The sequence below is a fragment of the Furipterus horrens genome, unplaced genomic scaffold (assembly GCF_987537825.1).
Source record: "Furipterus horrens unplaced genomic scaffold, mFurHor1.1.pri manual_scaffold_12, whole genome shotgun sequence".
NCBI lineage: Eukaryota > Metazoa > Chordata > Mammalia > Chiroptera > Furipteridae > Furipterus > Furipterus horrens.
This window is the reverse complement of record NW_028327182.1, coordinates 21,476,042-21,499,859: the sequence shown is the minus strand read 5'-3', so window position 1 is coordinate 21,499,859 and position 23,818 is coordinate 21,476,042. Positions and strand designations below refer to the sequence as shown.

At 35.9% G+C, this 23,818-nt stretch overlaps 1 protein-coding gene across 3 annotated transcripts in view; it reads right to left on the bottom strand.

The window, feature by feature from the left end:
* Positions 1-23,818, bottom strand: part of KLF12 (KLF transcription factor 12) — a 411,687-nt gene that overhangs the window by 114,294 nt on the left and 273,575 nt on the right. For all 3 annotated transcript variants that reach the window (XM_090258533.1, XM_090258532.1, XM_090258535.1), the window contains one exon: positions 20,247-20,793. In XM_090258533.1, coding sequence (XP_090114659.1) covers positions 20,247-20,793 — 547 coding nt within the window. The remainder of the gene's footprint in view (positions 1-20,246; positions 20,794-23,818) is intronic.

Sequence of the window (23,818 nt, the reverse complement as noted above, 5' to 3'; positions counted from 1 at the left end):
TCTCACACATTCATGTTTCTCTCTCTAGCTCTCCCTTCCTCTCTCTCTAAAATCAATAAACATATCCTAAGGTGAGGATTAAAAAATAATAATAATAAATAAAATTTAGTTAAGACAATACCAGTGTACCTATACAATTCTTTACAACTTAACTATAAATTCTATATTTCATTGTGAATACATGGTAAGTTGTGATATCCTTTTCTACTTTTTAAAAAAATTTGTTGTCTTAGCCTCCGGCCAATCGGCAGCCGTCCGTCTCGAGAGACGATGGTGTAGCTTCTTAAGAGTCTATCTGCACAGCCGAGAATGGCTGTGCAGTCCGACTCGGGAGTGACACGGTATCTGTCTCCTCCCGTGTTGAATCCACATCTTGCGATGACGCTGGAGTGTCCTCTCCAGTGAAGCTGAAGCTACAGAGCCTGGGCAAGGTGATATGGAGGGTCTGCTGTTGCCCATGCAGCAGACCCCCCCTCTCTTCGCAGCTGAAGGGCCCAAGGGAAAGACGGAGTCAATACAGCTTGGCTTCAGGTGCGCCGCAGGAGTTGCCGGTGTTGACTACAACGTCAAACCGCCTTAGGGACTCCGGCTCCGGATTTTCTGTCGGGGTTTACTCCCTTAGCCTTTCCCCTGAAGAGGTATGCTGCAAGGCAGCGGAGGTTTTTTGGAATCAGAGTTTTCCTTCTCTGATGTGCCCTGACTGGAAGATCGAACCAGCGACACTTAGCTCGCAGGCCGACGCTCAATCCACTGAGCCAAACTAGCCAGGGTGTCTTAGCCTCCATCTTTTAAAAAATATAATAATTTTAAGTAACATTGAACCAGTCTTCATCTTATGTGCTTTAGATATAAGAAATACTTAAGAAAGTGCAGAAAATTCTATTTTGGACTTAACAGCTCTGTTTCTGTATCAGCTATACAGTGTACAGTTAGTTGGCATGTAAGTAACATGGTTCTTTACTAGTTTAAATGTAAAAAGGTTAATAAATAGGCATGAGGAACTACTGTGGCACATTTCTAATCAATGTTGCTGTTGCCCTCCACCCTCTTCAAATAGTTTTGCTCTCTGTGCTCACTTATACTTAAACCAGCCAGACTAAAAGTAATTCCTAATATGTAACCAGGATTTAAGTTGTCCTCTTAGATATATTGGAGACCCTCTGAATTCTTGAAGATAGGTTCTAAAATCATCCACATCATTTTTTGCATTTTATTGGATTTCTCGATGACTTTCAAGATTGTTGGTTATCTCCTTTCAATTTCCCTTCTGGCCTCTTAAAACTCTGTTCTCCTGGCTTCAGGAATGGGCACACGGGTCCCTACAACCCATTACACATTTCTATCGAGAGTTATCATATGTGTTTCTTATGCACATCCTTGCAAAATAGTTTTTAAAATTTTATGGAAGTTACCTTTCTCATTTGGTAATTTACACACACACACACACATACATAGACACACATACATGATTTCTCCACACCCCCACAATTTGCAAGGATTACTGGGCAGGCCACAAGCAGAAAGCACAAGGCACCAATGAGGTGAGTCCTGGGGTTAAGGAGGCTCACTCATGAACTGATGCCCCGTGTGTTCATGTGACTCTAATGTGTAACTCAGCAAAATATAAGCACTATGGAACAGACTCCTGGCAAACTCATGAAAAGCAGAAAGATGTTATATCTGTGAATGAATCTACTGTGTTAACGTTCTGGAACGTAACTTGTCTTTATAAGGGAAACAGCAGCTGACTCTTTTCTTTCCAGTGCAATGCATAGCACTGTCCTATCTTGAGCTGAACTGCTTTTCAAAGACTGGCAAATATCTCTGGGCCAAAAAAGCAAGTATTGCTACATATTTTATTCTGTTTCAATCTAGATTGAAGGATGTGGGTGTCCATGTGTTCAGAGAAAAACATGCCCTGTGAAACTGAATATACAGGTGTTTCCCATATTAATTCTAGGCGTGGTAGTTTCTATAAGAAAGGAAAATTCCATTAGTTTCTGTCAGTTGATGAGAAACAAGTACTGTATGTATTTTAGTTTATTTTTAAAGACATTATTTGGGTACTATGCCCAAAATCCCACCTTGAGATGATAAATTATCTAGTCTCTGAGAAGCCAGTGAGATCCCTACCACCTGTACATGGAGTTAGGACTTCCTTTGGCTTCAGGTGTAACCACTACATTGGGGTTCATTTACTCAGACCCCTTCCTGAGCCTCTGACATGGAAAGGGAAATAGCCTATATGGGCAGGTGGCGCTGTCTCCAGAAACGACTCCTGAACAAGCCATCCAACTTGTAATTCTGCCAAGAAGGCAGGCCAGGGGAAACTAGCATTTTGAGAACTCGGCTATAGGATATGCTATATTGGGAAAGGGGAAGAGGGCAGAGAAGGCACACACATTAGTCATTTTTGGTGTCGTAACTTTAACTGGGTTTACACTAACTTCTTTATGAAAGCCCATTTGGGTTCTCTGAGGTCCCAAAGAAGATATAAGGGCTAAGATGGAGGCAGAGCTCTTGGGCTTTCCTAGAAAAAGGTCTGGGAGGGTGTATAATGGTTAGACAAACACAGAAGTTTGACAGTGTTTTCTTTGAATATAAAAATAAAGACAAATATAATTTTTATTGGTAAAAACCAGTAACATTTCCAAAATCTGTAGTATGCTGCTAATACGCATTCTGAACACCATCTACCCTGACTTCCTTAACTAAAGCTGGCAGGTCACGTGAGCACTAAGCACTGGCCATCCCTGAGACCATGCTGAGACCTGTGAGGCCCTGCTGGCTCATTACGCTCCATGCATGTTTATATGCTAATAAAGGACTTCTTCTTCTGTGTCCATCAGTTACATTATCAATTAAATAAGTCAGGATTTCTAGTCCTGCTTCTCCTTCAACTATGTCCCAAATTCTGAAAATGGCTGCTGCCCAGAGTGCAGAATCCTCACACCCAATCATCTTTTATGTCAAAGATGTATAAAAAGCCATTTAACATACGAACCAGCATTTGCTTTTATAAACTTGCTTATCAAATTCAAGTCATTTTAAGAAATTCCACACATACATATGAGGACCCCCTCTTTATTCTCCCAAAAGATTAAAGCATCTTTTAACATTTGCAGTAGTTCCTTCAGATCACTTCTTAAAGAAGTAAAATTTCACAGAAATAGCTGGTTCTTTGTATTTCTTTTTCTATTTTGTTTCTCTCTTCCACAGTACCCTGGTGTATACACTTCCTATGCAAGTTTCTGTGCTTTACCTACATATGTGTCAATGAACATCCAGCCACCAATACAGTTCTGCTCTTTTAAAAACTGTATTTAATGATATCATATTCTATGACGTTGTTATTTTCACTTAACATTACATTTGAGATTTTATCCTCTTTTACTTTTAATTGTTGTATAGTATTTCACTTTGTAAGTGGACCAGTATTATCTATTTTTATAGTGATAGGCAATTAAGTTGTTCATAACATATAGTTAGAAAAGTTATTGCGAGTTTCCTCAGTCTACACCTGGTAATATAATTACAGGGTATGCAGATCATCAGTTTAATTAGATATTGTCAAACTGCTCTCCAAAAACGGTTGAGTCAATCAACGCTCCCACTGATGTAGGAACATGCCCATTTCACCATATTGTCATAAGGCTTAACATGACGAGATTTTAAGTTTTTTTCTAAAGTCACTTTGTGTGTCTAGTCTCCTCCAAAACATAAGAAGGATTCAGCATGCTGTAACTCCCGATGAACATTCGCCTTCTCTATGTTCCTTTCCATCATAGTCTAGAAATTTGGCTCATCTTTTAATGCCGAGTTAATTAAAATGTATCTCTTTATGCATATATTTACTTATTTAAAACCAGTTCTAAGCTCACCTTTCCATTTTTTTTACTTCCTTCAATAATGTATCCTGTACTTCTTTCATCAAATTTGTGTGGGTGATAAGTTCTTATTCAATATATGTCTGAATTTTTAAAAATTATATTGTCATCCCGGCTGGTGTGGCTCATTAGTTGGGCATTGTCCCACAAACTGAAAGGTCATAGGTTTGATTCCTGGTCAGGGCATGTAGGAAGCGCAAACAATCAATGTTTCTCTCCCTTTCTTTCCCTCTCTCTAGAATTAATAAGCCTGTCCTCAAATAAGGACTAAATAAGTTGTACTGTCAATTAAATTTACTTTAGCTGAGAACAGAACTCTAGGAAATCTCAGCCCTTTGAAGAGTCTCCTGCATTGCTTTATGGTATTTGTTCTTGTTAACAGTTTTTGTCATTCTTTAATTCCTTTGCAGATAAGCCATTGAGATTTCCTTTATGAATCATGCTTGACAACTTCATTGCTATGTGTCCTGATATGCATTTATTTTTACATATTTGTTTATACTCTAAGATTCATGACTTCCTTTAATTTTTCAAAATTACTAGACATTTCTCTGAATATTGTACTCTATCTACTCTTATTTTATAGAAATCCTTTTAGATAAATATTGGAACACTTCAAGTGATGTCTCAACTTTTCCTTCTTGATTTTGTCAACTTTTCCATTTTGAATTGTTTTCTGGGTAAAATTCTCAGTATGACTTTTCAATTCATCTTCTTCCATTGGCCTTTCTCAACATTTCTGTTGCCAAACAAGAACTACCCTACATTCAGTTTTTCCCCTTTACCTTTGACATCTATTTGGGCAATAAGCTCTGTCCATCAGACTTCCATTCATCCTGCCTCTGCACAGGTCTGTAGGAATTCTCACTTGACTTCCTAAAGTAGCCTCCTAACTTCACCCTCTTCCTTTATTTTCACTGTATTCAGTCCTTCATCCACAGAACTGAATGTTACCATGGTACCCTCGCCCCTTCACTTTCAAGCCTTCTTGTCTCCCTGTGGCATTCAATAAATATAGACTCCTTAGCTTGGCATACAATACTTTTGATAACCAGATTCATGAATACCCCTGGAGCCTCATTTCCATTTCTTATAAACACCCTTTATTTCACCCAAACTAACCTATGTGTTTGTATAACCTAGGATCTGCCAGGGTGCACTATGCTCTTTCATGTTTCCAGAACTCTGAAATCTTTACAAATTGCCTTTCCTTCTTCATATTGACACGGATACGCAACCAACACTTTCCTTTGAGAAACAGCTTTTTCCTGAATCAGAACCATCTCCTCCCAACCACTGAGCTGAGGGCCCCTTCCCTTGTGATCTATCTATGTGGGTCTACACATATCTGTATTACAGAACTCTTCTCATTACCGTTGTTTTGTTCCTTTATTTTCTCAACTATGAGCTTCTTGTGTGCACTGCCTGCGCATTGCTCATGTGGTGGAATCATAAATATGGATTAATGTATTAATCAAATGGAAAGTGAATGGAAAGAAATACATTGGACAATCCCTGGGTAAGACAAGCAGTTAAAAAAATGGTGTTTAAAGATTGCTTAATATAAAATTCTTAATGTTTTAATCTAGCAGTGCAAATTTTATTTAATTTCAATAAAAATAAGACAGCAAGAAATAAAATAAATTGGTATTATAATCATGTTCACTTTAATAATCATGACGACTTTTTGCCCATTACAATGGTACAAAATAAGGAAGAAAATTCAATAAGTTTGTAATAAGTCTGCTAACTTCATTTACTTTATAAAATATAACATTTTCTAGGTAGTATTTTTATTATTTTTTAAATCCTCAAGGATTATATTTAGTAATTGTTTTCAGAGCGAGAGGGAGGGAGAGAGAGCAAGAAAGAGAAACATCAATGTGAAAGAGAAACATTGATCAGATGCCTCCAGTATGCAAACCTGACTGGGGATCAAACCAGTGACCTTTTTTGGTGCACAAGACTATGCTCCAACCAACTGAGCTACCTGGCCAGGGCTCTAGGTAGTATTTTAAAAATATGAAATATATTATGTCTCTGGGTGTATTCGTGTGCTTTTATTTATATTTATATATCATGCATCAATAAGGTACAATACCAAGCTCTTCTTTTAACACATTTTAACATACCCAGATATGAGATGGTCTCTGCATCCTGCACCTTACAAATATGCATGACTTCTCTAAATAAACTACCCACTGGCTGAAGGGTAACAAGATGGCTGATACTCCTTATATCTTCTCTGTGATAAAGTATGGAAAGCATAATGTTAACAAGTAGAGTCTGAATCTTGGATAGCTTAGCTTACTCTTGCTGTCAGTAAAAACGATTCTATTCTCAATGTTAATCATAATAAAAAATACAGAGCACAACACTGAAAAATAGCTATGAACCATTCAGTGGCTTATTCAGACCTGTAAACTGCAAAAGCTGTTATCTTCCACTTAAATCATGTCACATCGAATTATATAGCTAAATTAGTTTGAGTTATACTTAAAAGTTAAGTCTAAGGGGCTTATTATGGTGATAAACATAAAAATGATCACAATTGGTCAAAGAAGGAAAGAGATGGACCTCTTAGTAGTTGTCATAGTTGCAAAACGGATAATGAGAAAAACCACTTCCCTGGAGGTTATACTACTGCCTTGATTAGTGGGGATCACACCAAGGGGCACAACAATGCTGCTAAGCAGCGCACTGTGCTAATGCTCATCTGTCAGAGGACGGACGGATTATGGCCCATTACAACCAAGACTTTCAGAATGTGTGGGAAAACACTTGCTACCACATATCATGAGACCAATCAGTTTTGGACAGCTTATTTTACTCTTTGATAAACTTAATAAAATAGTAATGGAACTACAGAGACCAAAAACATACCATATGAGACTGGAAAAAAAAAAAAAAAAAAGAAATCAAAACCAGAAAATGTCAGATCTTACCATGAAGCTATTCTCTGTAACCAAATGTACATTTTATGGGATTTATTTTCCAATTTTGAAGAAGGCATTTTGGAACATCTGCTTCTATAAGCTAAGATAATTCTAAAACTGTAATGCTATAATCATTATTAGCTATTGGCTACTGCTTGCAATTTTATTGAACTCATTAATCTAAGAAAAATAAATATAATTATAACAGTAATAATAAATGTTGGCTGTTTTATTTTGTAGTTTCCCCTTTGTTTTTCAGAAAATAATCCCGACCAGAACAAGGAGAAACTGAACAGGCATGTGTGTTGTGTATGTTGTATATGTCTGTCTAACCAACTCCCCGGTCAAGAGAGCTCCAGGCACGGAGCAGATATGTCTTAAAATGACACAGATGTCTATTTCTGAAATTCAGTGAACCACACTTGGACAACATTTCCCTGAACCTAGGAATGTTAACCTACAGCTTGAGGCTGTTGTTCTTAATGTTGCGAGATGCTGGAGAAATGGGAATACTTAACATGGTACCATAATACTAATATTTAGCAACATGGAATTACTTCAAGCAATTCATATATATGTATATGTGATTTTATATACAGTGTGGGGCAAAGTAGGTTTACAGTTGTGAGTATGCAGAACAGTTTATTCTTGTATTATTAATTATTGTATTATTTTTCATATGAACTGTAAACCTACTTTTGCCATACCATGTATGTAGATTTCATATGTAACAAATTTTAACCTTCAAAAAAAATAAATGACCTAAAAATAAATGTGCCTTATTGAGGAAATATGGACTTGGGCTATTTAGTACTGACAAATTCTCTAGAAAACTAAGTCATACCTTTCTAAGCATCAAGCCCAGTATAGCAACATGCTTGAGAGTATTACAAAGTTTTTATTTTATTCAAGTCTCTACCACCCATACGCTGTGACCGTCTAAGGAGTAGAGGAAGTTACATGAGTCTCAGTTTCTTTATCTGTAAAAGACAGACAGGCAGTAATACCCATCTACTAAGTTACATACGTAAGACTTATAATGTATATAAAGCACAAAGAACATATAGGCATTCATACATATAGGCAATAATTATTGAAATTATTTTTGATAAATACCTTTAGAAGATTGATTACATACTTTGTTGCTTACCTCAAATAGACTGACCATAATGTACTGTTTCTTTCATTATAAATGGTTATGATTTCAAAAACAGTTATTATGCTATAATAAAATATTATCTCCAAGGACTGAAGAGCTGTTTAAGCCTATTTACTCCAATCTCAAAAGACCTTGCTGTGATTTTTCAAGTTCTTATTTTAGTAATAATTTTGACACCTTCTTTATTGGTTGCCCCCCTTTCACCTCAGTGTATTTACAAATAAAAGGAACTGACATAAAAGAGTCTCAGAGGGTAGTAGATTGGGAATACGAAAGTCAGTAGATCTGTTTTCTTTTACTAAGGAAAGTTACAGAACGTGAAATACTATAAAATTTTTGTGGCTATTGGGACTACATTACAAAATCTACTGAGAAGACATTTTAGAAGACCTGAGTAATAAAAATAAAAATTGAGAACTATTCCTCTCATTATTTTGACCTTGTCCATTTGTAGTCACTGTTCTCCCCATGCACAGCTGGAAAATCATATTCGCCAGGAGGCATATGCCAACGAAGAGTTCAAGGGCTTTTTCTTTCAGAGGAGAAACTCAGATCCTCTCCAACAAGTAATTCATAGTCTATATCAAGCATGCATTATATGTTTCACATCTTCTGCAATGTGTGTGTGAGTGCATTATAACCTCCAGTTCAGTAAAACTACACTATTCTTCATTCTTTATGTGCCCTTCATTCTCTGCCCTCATTGTTTACTCTTTGCCTGGGCTGGAGTACTTCTACCCGCTCTGAGTAGTAAAGTCTTATGCTTCTTTAACTTTCACCTCAAATGCCACCTACGCTACCTTCATTATAACATACGACTTCCTCCAGAGTCTAGTTCATGTTCTTTGGGGATTTACAACCTAGGTCTCTAGAAGGTTTCCTCTATTTTAAAGGACTCTGTGTTTATAGAGGACTGATTTAAAGCATCCACTTCTGACAAAGGCCACACCACAGATGATTAGGGAGTCCTTGGCTTTAGCACAGAAGAGACAAAAATACAATCACGAAACCAACAATTGCTTCTAAACACAGAAGATTTCAAACAATTCATACAAAGCTGTTTAGATTTGTGCTTGGGTCTGCTTAATATACCTTTAAGATCAGAGATCTGTGGAAGGAAACCAAATCATTGTTTTATGGCTGCAACAAATGGGCCCACCACGGTAAATATGTCATTTATTCTTCCTCACAAAGAAGCATTCACTGCACGCTGCAAATAAAAGTAGCATTTTCCTTCTACTTAAGGTTCGTTAGATGAAATTTATGTTTTTAAAATGCACTGCAAACACCAAAAACTGATTGTACCACTATCAGCTTTTAAATCAAAACAGCTTGCTCTCTGGTAAGGACAGGAAAACTGGTCGATTTATTTCATAAAACTTTATGTACAAAGAGACAGTGTCTATGAACTTAATGGAGAGAATATAGAGTCTGGAGGGGTAATTTTTATTACAATTTATAGTGGGATTATCCATACTTCACAGTTTTCATATTTTATTGAGATTTTATAGCACTATGATGCTGAGGCCGTTAACTGCAGTGGGTAGGAGGTATAATTTGTTCCACCCTGACTGGGAAATGAAATTGGCATTACTATTATATAAGAAACCTAAAAAACACTATTTAATTGCTTGGATCCAATAAAAAGTATTATTTATCCTGGTTTCACAGGTAAAAATATTTTACCTGAGACTAAAAGAATAAATAAGAACTGACTATAACTCATAATTTTCATAGAGCAATATCTTTTCATTAAGACCATTTGGAAGCCATAAAAATAGTTTTCCCCCACAGGGGTTCAACTCCAGAAACTATTAAAACCCAAATAAACACTAACTGTTTATTGTGTGCCAGACAATGGAAAAGGCAGTAAGGTAATGATACTGATATCATTATCATTATACATAGCATATATATTAGATTTGAGCCAAATATATTGAGTTGAGAGATTTTATAATATAAAATAAATTGGTTTATAATTTGGTGCGTACCTTTTAAGAAATTTGAATGAGGTCTTTACCAGAGAAAGAAAGTCCTTCCAGGAAAAGGAAATTACATGATAAAGGTACAGTTGTCATCCTGAAAGTCCATGGAAATGGTGGCTGGGACAGGATGTTTATTCGGAGGAATGGCAATAAATTGGGGTGAACAGTGGTAGGAAGGAGCCCTGCCGGTTCTCATTTTATGCTGTTGTTGCTTCTTCTACTTCACCCAGGAAGGGAAGGTCCCTTTCGTGGTTCGTAGGGTTTAGCACGACAGATCGTCACCAGCCTCAGCATTCCTAGGCATCTCAAATAAAACACTGTGCCGACATTAACAAATTCTTTGTTCATTCACCTCTTTGTTTAATAAATAACTATTGAGCATTTGCTAGTGTAGGGCACAATGCGATGTGTTGGAGAAACAGTAGCCAATGAGGCTTAGATAGATTCCGGGAGACATCAACTTATTTTATCCCAGGAGTGAGGATTTATAACATATACCACATTATATAAGCAACCATGTTTTTTTACAACAGAGGAGTTTATTCTTACTGTAGTCGCCCAACTTCCACTAGGTTTCTCAACCCCAGAAAACTGAGAAATCCATATACCATGGGATTGTCTTTCTAATTCTACTCTGTTTCTACTGAACTTTTCCTAAGCCTGCAGCTATTGAGAAGGCAGTTCTCTGATGAATTCTCCAAGGGCTATTCCCAGTTATCTCAGTTTCACCAAGTTCTCCTATTTTCTGTCTTCCTGTGTTCTTGTTGTCCCGAGACATAACTCTCCCTTTTTCCTTCATACAAATGGGCAGGATGGGAAGTGGGACAAGTAGGTTAAAGTGATGCTTTTTATTTCCTGGCCCAAATTAGTTGTTTTTTTAAAAAAATATTTCTTATTTTAGAGCTCTAAAAACAGAGTAGAAAAGTTCGGTTTCAAGTTCAAGTTTTATTTTAAAAGGGTATATACACTGCACTCCTTGACTGACAACCAACCCTAAACTAACTGGAAAATCCAGGAGCAATCATAGACTAAATAGACTATTATGGAGTTCCCTCTCAGTTCACATTGTTCTTAAAATGCTACCACTAGATGGCAGTACAAAGACTAGTTTTCAATATGGATCACTAAGTTCCATAATAATTACTTCTGGGATAGGTAATTTGGTTAAATAGGGAAGAGAAAGAAGAATCAAGATGCAGGAAAAGGTGAGGGGTGGAGGGAGATAGAGGACAAATGGGAGAAGGAAGAGGAGAGGGGAACGGAAGGAAGATGGAAAGAGAGAGCAGAGCAAAGAAGGTGGAACAGCCAGGAGGGTACTTTGAGAAGGAAATGCAGAAAAGGAAGGCATGGGTGGACCTAGAGGTTATGATGCTAAGTGAAATAAGTCAGAGAAAGACAAATACCATGTGATTTCACTGATATGTGTGATCTAATGAAAAAAGTAAACAAAGTAGTTACAGACTGATAGATAAAAAGAACAGACTGACAATTGTCAGAGGAGAGGCGACTGGGGGACTGAGTGAAAAGGGAGAAGGCATTAAGCAGTACAGAGAGTTACAAAACAGTCACAGGGATGTGAAGCACCGCACAGGGAACGGAGTCAATAATATTGTGATAAATATGTATGATACGAACCAGGTGGGTACTTGAAGCAGTGAGGGGATCACTCTGCAAAGTACACAATTTTCTAACCACTTTGCTGAACACCTGAAACTAATTTGGATAATATTGAATGTAAACTGTAACTGAAAAATAAAAAATAAAAATAAAAAGAGAAAGAAGGATAAAGGAAAAGGACTGAGTCAAAGGTCAGAGAACTCCAGTGTAGTCTACACACGCACACACACACATGCATGCACATATGCACACAAACACACAGTACCTAATGCATGTGTATAAATAGGTTGCTGAAAAAGAGTTTCACAATACAGTATTATTGGGGTGATACTATCAGATAGTTTAAAATCTACTTCATTCTTTAATTTTCAAACTGCTGATTATGAGCTACTGAATAAATTTCAAAATTCACCAACAGAAAAATGACCCAGAGGGTAAACAATATTGTTTTAGTATACTGTACACTAGAGCTGGTTTTCAAGGAGTTATTTTTAAAATCATTATTGCTCAGAGGAGTGGACATTCCTGGCCATATAATCAACCACAAAACATTTGTTGAATAAATGAACTAATTAATGGAAGAAAAAAGATGGTGAAGCCACCTGGTCATGAATAACACATTTAATTGGCGAAAGATCAAAGTAGCATTTCCTCCACATAATGGTGGCTGGAGGAGAAATAAAGTATGTGATGATTACTTTGTAAATTAGTGGCTGTTCTTTTATTTATTGGATAGAGAAATATCAACTTGTTCTTTTCTAAAGAATACAAAGCAGAATACCAGGCAATCAAATTCTTCATTAAAACTGGAAAATAGGCAGAGAGAAAGAGCTGAGAAAACATTAACATTTTAGAACAGAAAAAGAATTATTATTAAGGAAATAAGAAAAATACAGGAAACAGAACCCACAACCAGAGAGTTGTAAATAATTAAAAAGCCAATAAAAACAGTGCTGGTAATGATTCTAAGACCAAGTTTCCCTCTTGGATCTTATATTCTTCTTTATTTAATTTGTTTTTTCCAGTTACTAGGTAAAATGACAATTTACTAAATGTGTGTATGTATATATTTCCAAAACTCCAAAACTTTTTATAGTGAATATCTATGTCCAAATATCATTAAAGTAATCCTATAAATACCTGTAATATAATATGTAAAATAAGAATTTTCTTGTAGCATAATAGTAGCTTTACTATTTGAAACTAGAGACTTTACATTTGAGAGAAAAAATATTCTTAAAATTGAAATTACAAAAGAAACAAAGACATTATATTTTCAAATCCAATATGTAATGTTCAATGTAGTAAATGTTACCAGGGAAAACTTTTCAGGTGTGGTAAAAGTGAATGTAGAGACTACTATATTAGGACACTATATTAGTTACATTTCTCATTTAAGCATGTGTTGATATTTATGTAAACATAAGTCAGATTTTTTTTACTATAGGAGAAACTTGCCCTAACAAATTAAAATGGTGTGATACGTATCATTCTAGAGTGAACATGAGATCCTCTTTTGTTACTGTATCTAATAAATGTTTTTGTCTTGTCTGTGTCTTCACTTCCTTAAGTAATATCTGCCTATGAATGAAACATTGTCTCTCTCTTAATGTGGACCCCCTCTGGTATCCATACTTCTATTTTTGCCTTTGTACTTTTATTTACTGTTTAATTGTATGGGGAAAAAGCTATTCAGACTCACTCCTTGACATTTTACAGTTTCCAAGGAGCTTACCTAGAGTTTTCTCTTTTCTGCTTATTCTCTTAGAAAAATAAAGACAAGTACTTTCTCCTGTCTGAGCCAGTGATTATTATCAAATCTTCAAACTAACCCAGTCTATGCCAGATGAAGCAAGGGAATCAATAGGTTCCAGGTATTTCGGATAAACAAGAGCCTAAGAAGCCATTTTTTTTTTTGTGGCTCTATTTAAATAAATTCTTGTGCATGCTCAAAAGTTAAAAAATACAGATATGTTTTCTACACCATGTTGAAAATCAGGTAAAAACAAACATATGATCATTGTATCTATATAAAATAAAAATTTCTGAATTCCTATTTAAAATTCAATTTTTCATAAATACTGGTTGACTGCCTTTCTCACTATTTAATAAGTTGTTGTCTCTGCTCTATAATGGTGGAAGTGCAACACTCAAGTACGGCCAAAGTCTATTTTTAAGAATAATAAACCAAAAGTCATCATTTCTCCAGTCCCACTTCCCAATAAGCAATATTAAAAAAAAAAATAAAGAACATAACTAGGGGGTCTGTTGATAAAAATCAAATTCAGAATTAAAATATGACTCTGGGTCTAGTAGTTATCATAGGTAGGCATCAATATAAGAATAAATTTACCAAAGGAAGATGTGGTAGTTGAATCACTCAAGAAGCGAAGACAATCATACACCTAAGCAAAGATCAGCTGTCCCGGACTATTCTGCTCACATGGACAGATGACACCAGGATTCTAGTGAATGGTGAACTAAAAGAGGACAGTCATGTGTAAGGTAGAGAGAAGAGGTGCATCAGTGACAAAATGAACTGTGATATTAGATAAGACATCGCTAACATCAAGTGGGAAAGCTACAGGCAGAAGAAAATGGGTGAAACAAATAGATCTGAATGGAGGGCTTCATGGGAGCAAGTCTACAGTTTCACTCAAAGGGCAGGAGCTACCTCCAACCTGCTGTGTAATAGTCAAACAGTCATGGTGACAACCATATTTCCTTTCACAAATATAAATGGCATAGGACTAAAAATACCCTTATGGCTTCTTCCTGTGGGCTGCTGAGAAAAGCAACAGCCTGTAGGAAAAAATGAGGTGCACTTCAAGTTTGCTGCTGGCCACACCCCTTTGAAACTCCTGAATAAGTGCCATGAAAATAAGGTATATTTTTGGAGAAATTTCCACTTCATCTAAATATAAGAAAACAACACTCATTTGAAGGAGATAACCAAAGAAATTACATGCCCAAGTGGGGTTGGTTTCCAGACAGCAGCATCCACATGCTCTTGTCAGATATTTTGGAAAAAATGTAATTTATAGTCAAGGACCTAATCACACAAAAGCTTTAAGTCAGGAACAATGCACTTATGACCCATAGTAAATTATTTGTCAAATATGACACCATTCCAATAAAAAGTCTTAATGCAAGGAACAAATATAATAGACCCATGGCCATGAACAACAGCATGGGGATTGACTGCCATGGGGGGGGGCAGGGCAGGGGAGAGCAATGGGGGAAAAATTGGGACAACTGTAATGGAATAACAATAAAATAAAATAAATGGAAAAAAAGCCCTAATGCAATAAATAGGTTTTATAAAATTCTGGTAGACTGGGCTGCAGGGAATGCATTTCCATGAAAGAAAATGTGGCTGCATAGAAAACTGGAACTGAGTTCTCTCCAGGTAATCGCTTTTATTATAATCCTGTGGAATATAGTCACCTGACAGGTTTGGCTGGCTAAGGAGAAGACAGTGAGGGGGCAAATAACAGACCATGTACATAACCTAATAAAAAAGAATGGGATAGTAGTCAGAAAAGAAATTGGGCAACAGTGAAATATTTTTCGATTCTTATTGTTCCTAAACCACCAATCAATACCACCCCTGCTCAAGTCTCATTTCTGGTCAGTAAGGCAAAACTACCTCTTCCTCTAGCTACATGGAGAAAGGACAAGCTCAGGTATGGCAGAGAGGATGTAAATCCATTTTTTAAAGCTCCTTAGTTGGCTTTTCAAAGACTGTTATGGTACTGGCCTTTAAGTATTTTGAATTTCCAAAATGCAGTATCCATTATTAACACTCAACTGTCTTTAAATAACAAAGACAAATTATTGTGGGTTAATCTTTTGTTTTGAATAAATTCTGTATATCCTACTAGGTGATGAAAGAGAAATGTTTGAACTTATATTTATATTAATTCTGGTGTCATTTTTATAATTCTCTATGGAACCCAACTAAACTTTCATTTGTTTGCTTTTCATTGTCAATCTTATCTTCTGTTTTCACATTTTCCTAAAAATTCTGTCAAACTAACAAAATTACTTTAGAATTTTTGTTAATTACAACAAGATGCAGATTACTTCCACAGTATAAGCGACTAACGTGCAAGTAAGGACTTTGTTTCTACAATTCTTTCCTCTCTAGAATTACCCATTTTCAACTATCTACTGGATTATTCTCAACAGAATACAAACATGCTATACTATCTCCCTATTTTAAAATCCCTCCGAGAGCTTAAAAGCCTTCCCTGCTATCATTCATTTCTCTACAGCTCTTTCCAGCAAAACTGCTCCACAGAGCAATCTAGACTTTCAGTCTCGCTTCTCAACTTCCCATCTGAACACAAACTCACTTCAGTCAGTCCTTAGTCCCCACCACTCCACTGACACCCTGTGCCACCAATGAACTCTACCCCCACCAAATGCTCAATACTTAGTCCTTATTTTATGTGGGCCCTTAGCCGCTTTTGATACAACTGATGGCCACCTTCTTGACATACTCTCTTCACTTGCATTCTCTTTAACACTCTTCTTACCTCATCAGCAGATGAGAAGGGAGGTAGAAGGAAGGGAGAAAGGAAGGGAGGGAGGAAGAGAAGGAAACCCTAAACACCCCTACTCAGAATTCCAAGAATAGGAATCAAGGCAATATCAAAACCAAGAACAACTCTGCTTGTGATTCAAGACCCTCTATGCTTTCTGCTCTTAAATACTTGTAAAAATTTATGAAAATCTGTAAAATCAACAAAGAACTTCTCCAGGCTAGAGTGAAACTCCTTTATGAGGTAAAATAATTTCTTTGGGTCTTAGAGCCTAAACAACATGTCTTAGGCTACTGGTAACAAAACTCGGCCCAGACCAGTCTACCGGCTGTTCCTTCTATCTGGAGATGGAGAGCCTTCTATCTCTCAGGACTATCACTGTGAGGGACTACCTGCTACTTCGTCCTTTTGGTATCAAGCAAAGGAAAAAAAAGAAGTCTTCCTTGGGACTGTTTCTCTGGCATATGTTGGTACCCTGGGCTAGCTAACAACCTGCCATTCTTTTAGACCAATATCCTTTAAATACTTGCATCGGCCGAGGCTCTGTCTTCATTTCACACCCTTTGTTGTTAGTCAAGCACAGCCATGTGGAACTTTACCCAACAACATCCTCTAACCCTAACCACCACCTCTAAGCATCACAGTAAAAAATTTCTTCAAATCATATATAACACCTTCCATGAAAATACTTCTGTCAAATACTACATTCTCTATCTGCAATTATAATTAAACTCTGCCCTGGGCAAATCCATGGCTAGTCTATGTTTTCATCCAACTCTGTCTACAATGACCAGTTATTTGTATAATTTTTTGTTTGATGTTTATGTCTCCTAATACATTATAAACACTCAGAAAGGAACGGATCTGTTTTGTTCTACACCCTATGCCTGGTGCCAATAAAATGCTTAATACATGATAGATGGTCCATAAGTACTTGAATGAACAAATGATTCAAGTCATATGCTATGTTACTGTAGACATGAATGTGTACATTGACAGCCCTTTGTGTAATGTGATCTACAGTAACCTATTTCTATACCAGAGACCAGATATGTTACACCAACTTTAAAAGTTATTAGCCGGTATAATCATCTACATTTATATGAGTTAGTTTTCTATTTTTATTACTAGCATTTTGAAATTCCAACTCCTTTATCATATTTTTTTTGCTCCTCCAAGCCAGATATACAAGTCCTAAGTGGGAATGGAAATAGGGGCTCCCTTTACCACTCATATATAACTGGCTTAGTGCCTGCTATATATGAGCAGAACAAAGACTTGAGGAATTACTGAAATGCCCTTTCCTGTATTCATTCTGGGAGGTAGGCAAACCTCCACCATTAGACACTTTTACCATCATCTAATTAATCAGTTAAACAATTTAAAAACTTATAAAATGCTGTAAGCAATATTTGTAGAATAAGGTGATTATAAAAAATTAATATAAACTCATAAAAATAGAAAATATGGGATGTTTCCATATTTTCATCCCTAACAATTTGTTGTAGTAACAACTTTGAGAGGCATTTCTATACTCACTTCCTTGGGGGCAGTTTTTCATTTTTAAATTCAGTAAGTTTTTATTCCCTCCAACTTTCTGTTTTTACAAGACAGAAAAGAATTCTGAACATTATTGCTTCATGTATTTGGCGGGGGAGATAATAATTATAAATAACTGCAAACATTTAAGGATCATTAATCAATGCTAGACATTTAAACATAAGCTCTTACTTAATCTTTCCAAGAATCTTCAAAGATCAGTCATGCTTTTAATCCCATTTTATCACTGAAGAAAATATTCATGAGATCAAATAACTTTCCGAGGTCCAAAGCTGTAAATGAGAGAACTAGAATTCTAACTCATACATTCCAAATCTCGGCCTCCTAAATGTCCACATCACCGTCCAGTGTGGTTATGATTACAGGAGTGTTTATTTTTGATAATGAAAAACTTGAGTAAAAAACACTGCATGTCACAAATATACTCATGTAGAGAACAAATGACATCCTGAGTTTCAACAAATTCTTCTGCAAAGATGTATTTTCCAGAAAATCAGATTTTGGCAATATGCTTTATATATTATGCACTTTAAATAAAAATAAGCTCTCCCATTAAAATGATAATGGCAAATAAAAGAGATATCTCTTTTTATCTTTCATTAGTGCATCAAAATTGCAACAACAACAAAAAAAGACAAGAACAATGTTAAAATCCTTATCAATCAATTTCATAATAAAAGTAGTATTTCCCTGAAGTCATATTTCACAGAGACTGGATTCTATGGCATACATGTATACACATATTTAAAATAATGTAACATGAAAGGTTATAGTTTTGCTATTTGCTGATTCCTAATTCTTAAAAAAAGTATAAAAACATTTATAATTACTATGCTGCACACCTGAAACTAATGCAAAATAATATTGAATGTAAACTGTAATTTTAGAAACTTAGAAAAGAAAAAATGAATTGGAGTAGAATTTTAATGGGTATGGAATAAAATTGGGGGAAATAAAGTCCGAAATGAAATAAAATAAAAAATATCTATAATTATAAAAGAAAAGAAATAACCTAACGTGTCATTAGTTATGTTGTTATTCAAATCTGTTAGCTCATTTTGATCAGAAGTATTAGTAATATCAAAGAGAATTCAGCTCAAGTAAAAACCCACAAAAAGGCTCTCTACTCCCTCTTTTTCTTCTACCTATTCATAAATAGCACGGGGCACTAGTTTCCTGGCCTTCGCCCACAACAGCACAAAAGAGAAATTGTTCAGTAAGCACTGTGTCTACCCCTCAAGATTGCAGCCTGAAATCTGACTGCTGTGAGTCAAGAAATATTTCACTTGGTAAAACTGGGAAGGTGATATTTACTTCATGTGCTATGAAGAAATTCATAGCACTACTCATAAATACTATCTTGCCAAAGGTGAACACGCAATTTTGTAGTATATGTTTGCAAAAATTTCTCTAAGTACACAATCAAATGTTATTCCTATGTGTTGAGGCCAGCCTTACACAAGCACCTAAACAACTATGTTTACTGGCATTTGATGAGAAGGCAGTGTTTTATGTATTCATCAATCATATTTTAATTATGGGTCTCAATAGTGATATGGTATTCAAAGCTAAAAGTAATACAGCATAAAGTTTTAATCCATCATCATTTCTAAGTTCTGAAGACAAAATACATATGTATTCAGTTTAAAAGGGAATGAATCAGTGATCATGGATTGTGGGCATTTTACCTTTCTTCTATAGAAGGGTGGCTTACTTTTTAGATTCATAGGAAGGAAAGGAAAATAAACACATTATTCCATTACAAGTTCCTTCTAGAAAACTGGGGGAAAAAAGAAGTTAGAAGAAGATGAGTCATGATCAGCAGTAAACTATCATATATAATTAACTAACTAGGTATTATTAAATAGCCATGTAGTGAAGTATCTTCCTGCCTTCTAAACCCTAGAAGGGAATATTAATATTGCATGTTCAAACATTTCCATCATACTGACCATCCTGCTATTTAAAATGATAACAACTTCAAACTTATATAAAGATAAGAACTCAAGTTACATGATATTTTTGTAGCCAAACACTTAACTTGAAAATTATTTTAATGGCCACTTACTTTACAAGTTACTTAGAAGCGAATGATCAGATTTCAAACATTACAACTTCATGGCATTTTATGTCGTTGTCATCCAAATAAGTTCTAATCTGAACCACTGCAAGAAGAAACATCCCAATTCACTTTTTAAAATTTCATAATGGATCATTTCTATGAGGGATTTATGCATTTATATTTATAAGCAGTTACACTAACTATAGATTGTCCTTCCCATCTGGGTATTTGAAGGTAAATGTTATTTTGCAAATTTAGGTATATGAATTCTGACATTAAATGACTTTATACATAAAATAGGGACTAAGAAATACTGAATCATATACCTATATAAATCTGAATTTAGTTTCTGCTCTCAATGGCTCTGTGTTGTTGTGCATAGAACTTGTTTGGATGTAGTTTATTTGCATACCATTTAGGGTCTGCTCAGTGAATAAAAGAACAGTTACCTCTAATGCTAAAAATAAATCAAGGTTTTGCTTGTGTCCCTTACCTTTGCCATGACTTCTCCCATCCTCCAAAAGCGGCACTACAATAGTGTTGTTCACATTTCCAGGTGACCGCACGGCTGTGTAGACAACAGGCACCGACTGTACCACCACGGGAATGCGGTGAACATGACTCAGTTTGTTAGACTGTAAATTCATGGGACTTGAAGGCGGTACTGGATGGATAATGTGCAAAAACTGCTGGCCTCCCACACCAGATGCAGAGGCAACAAGGGGCCCTGGAGTTAATACTGTTGATGAAGATGATGCTGAAGATACTGATGTTATAACGGTTGGGGATGAGGCTGGACGGCTAGAAGACGATGAGGAGGTTGAAGTTGAAGAAGGTGAGGAGGCAGACGCTGTCATGGAAACTGGGGAGGATGACACAGCGGTGGGGGATGTCCTGGCTTTGTTGATAGACAAGTCCACTGGCTCAGTTTGTGTTTGGAAGTGATCTACAGATAACGAGTCCTCCGGGGGCTCCCCTTTCACATTATTTAACAACAGGGGAACAGCTTCCATATCGGGGTAGTTGTGGACGGTTGGAGACTGTGGGGAGAAAAAAGGAACACATATTTATTTTTGTTAATCACACATTTTAATAGGTACAAAATTTATTACTGGAATGATTATTAATTATTCTCTTATTGCTATGATGTTAATTTGGTCCCCGAATATTTCAAGGATTGCTCTATGGCCATCATCATGATTAAAGCTGAGAGTACAAAAGTACAAAACAGAGTAAGAAAAGGCCTCTGCTATAAAGACACTTTCATCCTGTTGGGAGAGACAGGCACTGTTGTTAAAATCCAGTGACAGTGTGGTGGCTGCGGGGGTGAAGGAGGTACAAGGGGGCTAAATGGTAATGGGACAAAAATACAATATAGAAATATTTTAAAATAAAGTGAGCAGCCACCATTCAACAAATAAAATAAAATCCAGTGAAATAAGTGTGCTATGGAGGAGTAAGGAGGCCGCAGGAACCTAAAAATGAACAGCAATTTTACAGAAAAGTTTCTAAAAGACAAGTTCGGTATGTAAAGCATTATCTACTTAAAATTGTATGCATGCAATCTAGTTAGTTAAAAACATTCATTTTGTTGGTTTGACCCAGATTTCTTTTAGGAATCTCGTTTCCTCAGTTATAAACTAATGAAAATTCTGATTAGATAACCTTAAACACTGTTCCAGCTCTAGGTTCTACAATTTTATAATCTAACCGTTACCTAACATTATCATAATCTGAAGGCATAATGTTACCTGGCAACAATACTGGGAAACTTTCACATTTGGTCAAAGAGCTACCATACAATACTCATGAGCGTTGAAAAAGGGAACAGAGCCTACCATGTTATTAAATACGAGTCATTTCTAATAGCTGGATAACGTAACTCTTAGTAATGACAATCTTTTTTCTCAAAATAATATACAGAACTACTACAATGTACCTTTTAGGAAAAAGTAATTTCAAAAATAATTTTTTTCTGGAAATTTTAAATCATCTTTGACTGTTTTGTTTACCTTAAGGTAATGATTATAGTTTTGACCAAGTTCAACTTCATTCTTTTAAGTTTTAGTGAGTAAAATATACTACTAGTACTACTAATAAAGACTCCAAGATTTTACCCAGACTAATGGACTCAGCACTTTATTCCTGGGCATTAATATAATTTATTCTTAAATTTATTCCCTCATAAATTCAGCAAGTATTTATCACATGTCTACTTCCAAGGCCCTTAATGGTGTAAGAGTTCACTTAGCAAGTATCAGTCTTAACAGAAAGGATTAGACTGTAACAGGTCATTTTGGTTATATTGTATCTCATTTTTCCAGGATAACATACACATAATTGTTCTACTACATGACAACCAAAACCATTTTTTTCAGCTTCATTATGGTATCAGAACAACAATGCCTACAATTATATTAAATTGGTACATTTCATCTTTGTTTAATAAAAAATTTTGGTTTACTACTACCCCCCCCCAAAAAAAAACTTTAAGCATACACTTAAAGGAACAAAGTATGTTTCTCAAAACCTTTCTTTATAGAATATAAATTATAGCTCCATTCAAAACATGCAAGAGGCAGTAGTGTGAGAAAAGAAACTAAGTCAACAATGGCACCAGATCAACTGAAAAGGGAAATGAGTTGATGTTTGATTGATTGATTGATTTCGTTTCTATGATGACATGTTTACTGACCCACAAAAAGATAAAATTATAAAATATAAAAATGAACCCTTCAAATAGCTTCTGCATGAAATTCTAAGTAACAAGATTTTGTTTATATGCTGAAATTGAGAAGTTTTTTGATCTTAGACATTAAGAAACAAAAAAAGAAACAAATATCATAAATAACCACTTTTATAAAAAGCTGTTATCCTTATCCAGTCTTGTAACTAGAACAATATTTCAGTTGGTTTCCAACATTAATTACCTAATTTCTTTGTAGAGTATTTTATGAAAGGTTGCTTTCATACAATATCTCAACTGGTTTATCACTAAAATTATAAAATATGTCATTAAGCCTATGTTATCAAACTGTTTGACTTCAGATATAGTCTTGATTAATTTCGCTTTTTAATTCATTAGACGTATCCAAAATTCTAATTTTGGAAATAGTAATTACTACCGGCACGAGACCGATAGTCAACAAGTACCGTAAGGGAATGGGGTCTGCTGCATGGGCAACAGCAGACCCTCCATATCACCCTGCCCAGGCTCTGTAGCTTCAGCTTCACTGGAGAGGACACTCCAGCGTCATCACAAGATGTCGATTCAACACGGGAGGAGACACTGTCACTCCTGAGTCGGACTGCACAGCCATTCTCGGCGGTGCAGATAGACTCTTAAGAAGCTACACCATCGTCTCTCGAGACGGACGGCTGCCGACAACCGACAAAATTACTTCCAGCTCAAATTTTTCCTCTCTTAACTACCGACTTGCATACAAGTTTCCTACACAGGTTTACAAACCAAGGGCTGAGATGTAATTCACTACTGTAGAAACATTTATAATTAAACAAAAGACTGCTGTAGCAGATTATGACAATACAGAAGATGACGAATATGGAGCTTATTTGTACAGAGATGGCTTCCAAGGCATCAGCATCACTGAGCTTTGAAACCTGCTTAGACCTCCCTAGATTATGGACAGGAGTTCCCCTTTGGAATGTATCTGCTTAGTCCATCACTAAGAAAAATATTTACTCCTTAATCTATTTTACAACAACAGAAGAGTGTTCCTCTTATAATTCTATAGAGACTGTATATTAATTAGCCCCTAGGCATTTTCAAAACTTGAGAACTACATAGCTTTTGCATGAGCACACACCAAAATATACAAAATGCTCATAAAAATTAGGAAGGATAAGCCAAACCTCTGAACTGTGGATGATCTTATTGGAAGTTTGGACACATTATCCATGAATGTATAAGCATAACCACCACAGAGGCACATACTGGGTCCTTTTACATAAAGAACAGTTGAAATGCAGCCAGCATGTCCAAAATAATGCCTCATCAGTATGAAGAGGACGAAATCCTTTTTGTACCATTCATCGGTTTAGAGT